This window comes from Toxorhynchites rutilus, chromosome 3, assembly GCF_029784135.1.
Source record: "Toxorhynchites rutilus septentrionalis strain SRP chromosome 3, ASM2978413v1, whole genome shotgun sequence".
Taxonomy (NCBI): domain Eukaryota; kingdom Metazoa; phylum Arthropoda; class Insecta; order Diptera; family Culicidae; genus Toxorhynchites; species Toxorhynchites rutilus.
The window spans coordinates 124,040,931-124,050,694 of record NC_073746.1 but is presented as its reverse complement, the minus strand read 5'-3'; the positions used below and the strand labels follow the sequence as shown (position 1 = coordinate 124,050,694).

Here is a 9,764-nt window from a genome sequence, read left to right as displayed (position 1 = left end):
TAATAATACAAATGCAACCCAGTTTCAATAAATTGGGCGTTAGCCCGAAATCCCGAAAGCAGGATCGAAGTTGGGGTGATATTCGGGTACATATTTTGACACTTGTATTTACCAATGTACTCGCGTAAAATATACGAATAATTAGTACGGTCGAATATGACTAACAAATTGGTATTTATTAGAAAATTTGTAATATATACTTATTGTTTCTCTTAGTGTTGACTCAAAATGAAGACATCTCTTCATACCTGGCATCTCTGGCTGCCAGGATTCAGCAGCCTTAACACTGTGACACATTTCTTTTGTATTATTTTTTGCGCTTGCTGACTCGGCTGGCTCTGTTGGAAAATTTTCATCATCACTTTCAACAATATACCAATTTCAACTGGTTTTCTGTATACCAATAACTAATTTTCTAAAACTAATCCAAACATTCGTTAGTATATTGTAAAATTATCTTGAAATTGTTAATCAAATTGGATCATTGTTTCAGTAATATGCCTCCGCGTCGAAAGGCTCCCATTGGTCCATATTTGATCTTCATGCTTGAGTATCGTAGACGTGAACAATCGAAAGGCAAAAGTTTTCCCGGAGGAATGGAACAAATCAAACAGGAAGCGGCCCCTCATTGGAACCAGCTTAGCGATGAGCAACGTGCGGTTTACAAAGAGCGAGCCAAATCATACAAATCGAAGACTGGCGATTATGGCGAGAAATATACCGCCCAAGGTGTAGCATTTTCAAAAATTGACCGAGAAAAGAACGAATGCTTGACTAAACAAGATACGATTAGGAAATCTATTGCTGAAATGATCCAAACAGCAAGCTGCTATAACGCGTTGGATGAATTGAAGGTTTATATAATATTAGGTGCAATAGAACTATATTTATGTTATTTACCATTTCAGATGCATTTCATTTCGTTCAATTGTTTCTGTAAAACCTCCGCAGATAGTTATATACCTGCGGAAATGGCAATGGTTCGATACAATTTGAAGTATGGAGTGGTGGATAAACTCCATGAATTCATTAATCCTGGCAAACTTCCATTAGGTTTGGCCTACGAAGCGAGGATACAGAGCGAAGAATCTCACAAGCTACCGGTGCCACCTGATTCGATGGGTGAAACAGACTTTTCCGTCTTGTTCGATAAATTGCTTGCTTTCATTGAAATCAAATGCAAGAAAGCTAAACCGTTTCTTCTCTTCACCGATTCGAAGGAAGTTTCAATGGTGGAAAACATCATCGGACAGCTGTCCGACGAATCGAAGATTCAATACAATTTTTTGGTGTGCCCACTGGGGGAATTATTTTTCCAACTGAAGCGAGAAACGGAAAGATATGGGCTTGATATATGCACATTCCATTCGAAGGTGATTGCAGACGTTTTGTTGAGGAAAGATATATATGAGTTTACCAGGGGAATTTCGTGCGAATTCCACGAAAAGCAGGGCAATGGCATGAACTGCGCACTATCCAAGGTTATCCGTTGGTCGTACACAATCTCGGACAGCTGTTGTTTGGATCTGAGCATCGACCTGATAGCGGGTCGTCACTTGCCTCAAAACGCTAATACAACGCTTTGTTCAGAAATATCTGATAATGAGTCCAAAATATGTCCATCTCAATCCGATAGAATGTCGTTCGTTTCAACGTCGGATGTGACTCATGTAACGCTGCCTAAGGTCCAGCGGATTCAATCGAGCAGTCGTTCCATAGAAGATGACACCGGTTCAACCATTTGCAGCTCCCGAGCAGGGACATCCAAAGGGCACGCCAAATTAAGTGCAGATAGGAAGAATCTAAGAAATCCATTCTACAACTATGATTACGAAACGGAATCATCTGTCCTCTCGATGAGCAGTGTCAGAAGTGACAGCCCACTAACCCGTCGTGTGAAGCTAGAGCAATCTCGTCAACCGCGGGATTGTGTTAGCATTATTGGACAAGGACGTGGATCATTGCTGGGATTGGAATGTCAGATTAAATCGGCTGGATCGAAATCAAGCATGGCTTTCAAAGGCGCTGGCCGTGGAGTTGGATTTTCGGGTTCCCTATCATCGGTTGGCCCTACAAGTAAGATCAGCTACGAGGAGGATGGCAACTGAAGTGTGCTATTTGGGAAGGTTTCTTCAACAGTCATCCAGAACAGAAGTATAAATTGAAGTGATTGTTTTTTAAATTTTGTTTAATTGAATTAAACGCAGTCAGAGAACTACATATTCGAAACTTTGGATAATTCGAATAATCGGAATCAAATGATTGGATAGTTTGGCTTCTCATAGAAATGAGAAGGAAATATTTTTTTATTAATTTCACTGTAATAATCATAACAAGTCCGAATAAAACCAGAAATTACAGAGAAAAAAACCATTGTCATTTTTGAATCGTTTGTTTGAGAAACCCCATAAACGCCATTTTTATCAAAATTCACTTTGTGGCAGATTCCGAGTCCTTGAGGGTACCTACATCGACTATCAAAATTTAAGAAAAAGTTCTACGAACCACCTTAAGTTGGGGTTGCAAATTTTCGTTTGTTTGAGAAACCCCGTATGTCCATGTTTCTTATTTTCACCATGGGCAACGCTGCGGTATACAATTTCGTTCATTGTTTACATTCTATTTACATTCGCAAGAAGTAATAGGGTAAATGATCTTGGTTTGTCCAGTCGAAAATATGATCATGGTTTGCCCACTTTTTTGAATGCTCTAATTCAGCGCTCCTGTGTCAAATAAGGCCTTCGAATGTTTCGAAACATATAAATGAAATTGCCTTTTACATGATTTATAGTAGTTTGATAGTATATTTTTTACGAAATCACATGTTTTAAAGGATTATAAAATACACCTTCTATTTGTGTCAATGCGCCCCTCATTCGAGCTAACTTTTAATCGATCACCAGATGATTATTTGGCACGTATTCAGACCTTTTCTGGATTACAACACTTATAAATATTGTAAACATCATGCTTGCTCACTATTTGTATCGGATTTACATAGCTAAACCATTAAATTAACGCATTTTGATGAACTCAATTCTGATCATGAGTTGTTCAATTCAATAATGTTTTTTTGTCCACATGATTCCTATGGCAATTGCTTGGCGCGCTGCAGTTTGTTTATGGTGTGCTTCGCGCATAGCAGAAGTATGGTTTTTCTGTGTTGATTGTGTTGAGGTGAACACTGCTAAAATGCCCAAGAAAAGGCAATATTCTGAAGAAAGCCTAAATTATGAATGAATCAATATGATGACAGTAAATTCAAGCAATGATAAATGCAACATCTAATTGTGAATTCGAATGTTTTCATTCAAAAATGGAGATTTCTAAAACTGGACAAACCATGATCATTTTTTTGGGCAAACCATGATCAGAGGTGGTCAAACCATGATCATAATTCTTCTTTAAGGAAAATCGTTAAAAAAACATAAAAATTTGAATAATTTCAACACCTTATGGTAGTATTAGCAACTAGAGACTTGGGGCTTTTCAACAAACCCAAACTCGTATCGATTATGTGTGATTTTCATGAAGAAAAATCGATTTGCATTTGATAGCTGCGTAAAAACACCCCAAATTGGACAAACCAAGATAATTTACCCTATAACACATTTCGTCGTCTCCCGTAAAAATATCCCACTATATTATCGTCGAGAAAACTACCAGTAACTACGCGAGAAAACATTTCCTTGGAAAGCACCCCAAATGACCAACATACTTGGCGGTGGAAAAGAATCACATATGTTACGCCAACAGATTCTCTATCTTCCTCCACAACGTATTTTTGTATTCCTTTTGCATTAAGAGTATAACAAATAACACCTATCCGACTTCCCTTAGCTCTCACTCCTCCTTGAATTCAAAGCATAACATAAAAACAGCCCAATTCTTTATTTTATGCATTAAAAATACATAAAATTGAATTGAATCATTTCAAAACCGCTAAATATACCGCTGATTTCTCGTTTTTTGAGAAACCCTCTAAGTCCACCAACTTTGAAGCGTTATATTTTGAGCTGAACATGTTATATTGGTGAAGTAGTGGTCCCAAATAATATGTTTTGGGTCTAATAATCGAACCTCATACCAACAAATTGAAGGACCAGGTCGAAATTTTGAGAAAAACATTTTTTTGTCGCTTTCTCGTCTGTGCGTCAAATGGACTTATAGGGTTTCTCAAACAAGCGATTCATTTACTGTCTGAATGTCGATTTAATGGCTCAATCCTTTTTTTTTTGCTTTGCGCATCTAACGCTCCTCTCCATCGGGTGCCATCTGGGTTGTTGATGAGAACCTCCTTAACCGGGTTAGCATCTGGCATCCGGTAATGCGGTGTGAACAATGAATGGTTTTCCGAGAAGTTGTTGTAGCTCAACATTCCAGCGCCAAATTCCCTCCATGTCTGATTGTAACACTTTCCGTAGTAAACGCCAAGTGCTTGGTGGTTCTCTACCAGCATTGTCCACGTTTCATTCCCGTAGAAGACAACCGGATCTAACCAGCGCGCCCGAAGAGAACACGACTTCGATGCGTTTCCGGATCTCCTTGTTAGTATCGACGTCTGCGGCCTCATGTACACGAACTCGTCGTACCTAAGAAGGTAATAAAAAACTCCTTTAAAAACTCTCGATCGATTTATTTTTATTCAATCGTGGAGACCAAGGTTACTTTCGGCAACCTGAGAAAGTCGCTAGAAAACCCTTTTAATATTCCTCTAATTGATAATATATTCTTAACCTAAGAAGGTCGCCGAGGAAATTCTTTTAAACTCGCTAAAACTGACTATGTATTTCGACGTTTGTCACTTGTATCCTTATTAAGATTCTCAGCGTAATTCTGAGATAGAAAAATAGTCATTCTACCAGGACAACTATGCTGTAACCCGCGACGCTGTGAAAGCGTGCGAGCCAGTCGCTACCGGGGCTTTTCGTAGATAAGAGGCTGGCTTAAGCGCCACTCCTGCGAAGAGGAGACCAGCCGCCGTGTTTGCTGTCGTTGCCCGGCTTTGAGACACCCAACACCTGAGGGCGGGTTTGTCCTTTTGTCGTTAAACCCGGTTTGTTCTGCGACTGTTGGCTGCGCTCCAAAGAGAGACCCGCGACACCGTTTGTCCGCGTTCCGAATCTAAAGCAACAGAAATTCACTCCGGTGGTTCTCAATGAACACCGTTTATACTGAAGTTATCATCACTGGATCTACTCAATGATGATCTCCCACCCACCTTGAACCAGCTTCAGAATGGGAAGCGGGGGTTGAAGATTTCCGTAACAGAAAGGAGTCCCAACCCAGGACTCGTGTGACCTCACTACACAATTAATCGTATTGACGGGTTTTAGGCTACACCGCAAAGCCAGTAAATATGCAGAACTTTCCTTCCCTAAACAAACTTTAACGACATTTATTTTATCAAACGAAACTCGATTTAATCAATTACATACATTTTTCCCCATAACAAACTCAGGTATATATTCAAACAGCATTCAACTACAGACGATATAATTTTATACAAACATGATTATTTCAACAACCTTAATTTAAACATATACATATTTTTATTTTATTTTCCCTCGAGTTTCGAACATCGGACCCTGAGGTTCGGAACTGCGCATTTCCTATCTACCCTACGTTTGCACCTCGACCAAGCGTTCTTCTATACCGATGGGCATGTGCTCACCATCGGTATCGGATCATCCAAAACACGCTTCAACTTAGTGTGGCTTTTGTTTCGTGTGGCATTCGTTAGTTTTGTGTGGTTTTTCTGTCTCTATTTATTCCCTACATGCGCATGTATGTTAATAATGGAAATAAATAGATTTCTACTCACGACCTAGGATTTTACGTGGTTCTGCTTTACCGCCGTTCGCTGTAGACGATGAACGGGTGAATCTTTGAGTCCGCTCACAGAATGATGCTGGCGCCGTACTGCGTTTACCGGTGCGCGAGTGTGGTTTTGCGTCTACGTACTTCGCGCAGCCACCTGGGTTGACGAAAGAGGCGACAAATCCGGGCCTCGAGCGTGGGATCCAAAGCGGTTCTTCCTGCACACATTTAAGGGAAAGAAACGAAATACCACATAGTGCCACATTTAAATTATGAACTAAGCCACGTGCCACATGTTTCTGAAGCTTACCTCCAATTTGGTCTGACGGCTAACTTGGGAGGGAATCACGTTTTATAAACGAACTTGATCTATCTAACTATTACAAAAAGAAAAACGGAAAAAAAGAGAAAAACTTCAACACACTGACTGCGGTGTAACTTATACCGACTTTTACCTTTGGCAACTTTTTACGCGATACAAAAAACACTAATCCGCTCTGGCCTCTTCCACGGTCCAAGTCGGAATGGGCAAGCACACATTTTTGATCCTCAGATCAGCCAGATGTTCATTGGAACCGGAACTACGTAATTGTTAACGATGTTAACAATTCCGTAGTCGCACCGAAGTTCCTTCTGTGCTTGGATTTGTCCCGCTTTCAAATATTCGCGGGCAATTGTCTTTCATCTCCAGAGCGCAGTTTCAGTCGAGTCACTTGCCGGGTTTAGATTTCCAAGAACAAGAAAACCCGCCGAAAGACTCTTCCATTTGGGGAAAAAACAGAAAACGAAGAAAAATCTACGAGGCATGTGTTGGTGCTCTGCGTCCTGGCTAAATTGAGCCGCCGAGTTACACCTGGCACTCAATATGGTCAGCCGCCCAAATCAAAAATGGGAATGGCACTCGCATTGCCATGCATCTCATTCTACACAGAGAAAGACACTCAGAAGCACACACCGCTGTTGATTCTGAGCTGAAGAAAATAGTACGAGGGGTTCTCCAAAGTAATTTGTGGTACATGCTACAATGCGACAAACGGAAGAAAGAATAAACAAAGATATAACGCCGCAATAAGAGACATCCGAGCGAAAGTGAGAGGCAACCAATAATACTTAGCTTGAATCCATCTATCCAACGATTATGTTTATGTTCGGATTTTCTCGGTACTCTTCCTCATCTCATGCTCAATTTCGCACTAGAGAATTGCATGTAAAGAGAGATATAGATATTCATATTCAACTAATGTATTAGGGTGGGTTTATATTAGATTAGGCAGTAAAACGTACTACTCTCTCCAGTAGTTGGAACAGAAGTGAAAGATTTTTATTTCCTAATTTATTACATGGTTGCTGTGTTTGGATCTTCGGTCTGAACGCCTACTACTTCTAACACTCCTCCTCGATCAGATCCGGACGAATTCCTACTTCACAGCGAAGTTTTTCCAGTCGAAGTCGTTGAAGTGGCTTCGTGAGAACGTCGGCCAACATGGACTCCGTTGGACAATACTCCATTTTAATGATCTCCTTCTCTTGCAGGTCGCGAACGAAGAAGAACTTGGTGTCGATGTGCTTGCTGCGTCGTTCGATTCGGTCTCCTTCCACCAACTTGATGCAACTTTGGTTGTCCTCAAATACAGTGATGGGACCATCGATGCCTACGCCGATTTCCTCCATCAAACGTATGGTCCAGACGAGCTCCTGGCACCCTTCAGCAAGCGCCACGAACTCCGCTTCAGTCGAACTTAGTGCAACGCACGTTTTCCGCGAACCCCACGCAATTGGTCCACCTCCGAATATGATGAGGATACCGGAGTTCGACTTCCTGTCGCGAGAATCTCCTGCCCAGTCCGCGTCCACAAACATCTTCAATCCACCGGTCGATGAACCTAGCTGCAGCTTGTGGTCACTGGTGGAATTCAAGTAGCGCAGGATCCTCTTGGCTTCAGTCCAATCCTGGCCGTTACGGCAGCTGGACTTCTGCGCCAATATACACTCACCGCAATGTCCGGCCGTGTGTGCACTGCTACGTACAGGAGACCACCGATCAGACTCAAATAATCGTGGTTATTGGGTAACTGATCCATCTCCTCCTTCTGCTGTAGGTAGCTGATGTCGAAAGGAATTTTCGACGGTTTCGCCTTGTCCAAGCCAAAGCGTTGTGCCAATTTCCGGATGTACGAGGTCTGGTTGATCTTGAATCCGGACGCACTTCGTTCCACCTCCATTCCAAGGAAATGACGAACGTCTCCCAAATTCGTCACGTTGAAATGGGCTTTGAAACTCTGGAAGATATCCTTGAATTCCTTTTCCGTCTGCGTCACGACGATCATGTCATCAACGTAGATGAGGATATACGATCACGTACCATTCTTCAGTTGCACGTACAAGCGTGGATCTGACTTCGTTGGCTGGAATCCCATGGCCTTGAAAACGGAATCCACTTTCCGGTTCCATACGCGCGCTGATTGCTTCAGGCCTTACAAACTCCTCCTCAAAAGGCAGACGGTTCGCTCATCACCCGTCGTGTACCCTTCCGGTTGCCGCATGGTAACGGTTTCTTCGAGTGTTCCGTTCAAATATGCGGTCTTGACGTCGACATGCTTGACGATGGATCCCCTACGGCTTGCCATGGAAAGCAGAGCTCGGAAGGTTGTCTGCTTTGCCACCGGTGCGAAGACCTCATCATAATCGGTGCCGTACTTCTGGGTGAAGCCTTGGACAACGATTCTCGCCTTGTGCCGTACCACGTTTCCTTTCTCGTCCCGCTTGGTCTTGAACAGCCACTTGCAGCCGACAGCCTTCTTGCCTGGCGGTAGTTGCACCAGTTCCCACGTTTGGTTCTCCAACAGCGCCCGAAATTCTTCGTCCATGGCGGCCTGCCACTGGAACGCCTCATCATTTCGTAACGCTTCCGCCGGAGTTTGAGGATCGCCGGTCTTCCTCGTCGCCCGTCGCTTGCTCACCGTGAGGCCTTGCTGGGCGGCATTCGGTCCAGCTTCGTTTTGTGGAACTGGGGAATTGTGGAACGGAAAGTTTTTGTTCGTGAAGACAAAGTCATGGTACTTGCCTGGAATCGCGTGCTCCCGACCACTGCGCCTCAACACCTGTGACTCGGGTGGATTTGAAGATTGTCGTGGAGGGAGCGCCGGAATTGTCACGTCAACAACGGTTTCATCGGATGATTCGCCAGCGCTTGTATCAACTTGCGAAAAGAAATCCTCCTCGGAATCCGATGACTCCTTGGGATCCGACGACTCTTCATCGGTTGTCTCATGATCGTCAGACTCGGCTGGTTCTTCAACATCCGGCTCGGTTGGTTCCACCGGTCTTGCTTCCGGAACGTCGTCAAGGAAATCGAGACTCACGAAATTCCGGACTTGAAGTTGCTGTCCGCTCGTAGCTGCAGGTTGCGTCTCGACTTGGGGTGACTCGTTGAGGAAAACTACATCCCGACTCTTGAAGACATTCTTCTTCACCGGATCGTACAACCGGTACGCCTTGGTCTGCTCATCGAAACCGACTAGGATGAACTCCTTCGATTTTTCGTCCCATTTCTTCCGCTTTTGCTTCGGAACGTGCGACATCGCCTTCGAGCCGAATACACGAACATGGGAAAGATCAGGCTTGCGACCGGACCAGGCCTCCTCCGGTGTCAGCTTGTGACCTTTGGTAGGGGAACGGTTGATGACGTACGTCGAAGCTGCTACCGCTTCCGCCCAGAACGACTTCGGTAGTTTCGCCTCGAACAGCATGCACCTCGCTCGCTCAACAACGGTTCTGTTGACTCGCTCGGCCAACCCATTTCGTTCAGGAGAGTACTCGGTGGACGTTTGGTGTACAATCCCTGCATCGACAAGGCGTTTCTGAAACGATCGGTTAGTATACTCCTTACCATTGTCGCTGCGAAGAACTTTCAGCTTGAACCCGGTCTGTCTCTCAGCTAGGGC

At 43.5% G+C, this 9,764-nt stretch overlaps 1 protein-coding gene across 1 annotated transcript; it reads left to right on the top strand.

The window, feature by feature from the left end:
• The first annotated feature begins 290 nt into the window (after positions 1–290).
• Positions 291–2,220, top strand: LOC129778454 (protein maelstrom homolog). The gene is made up of 3 exons (XM_055785350.1): positions 291–436; positions 494–854; positions 909–2,220. Exons 2-3 carry the CDS (start codon positions 498–500, stop codon positions 2,106–2,108), a joined length of 1,557 nt encoding a protein of 518 aa, XP_055641325.1. The 5' UTR covers positions 291–436; positions 494–497; the 3' UTR covers positions 2,109–2,220.
• Positions 2,221–9,764: the final 7,544 nt, after the last annotated feature.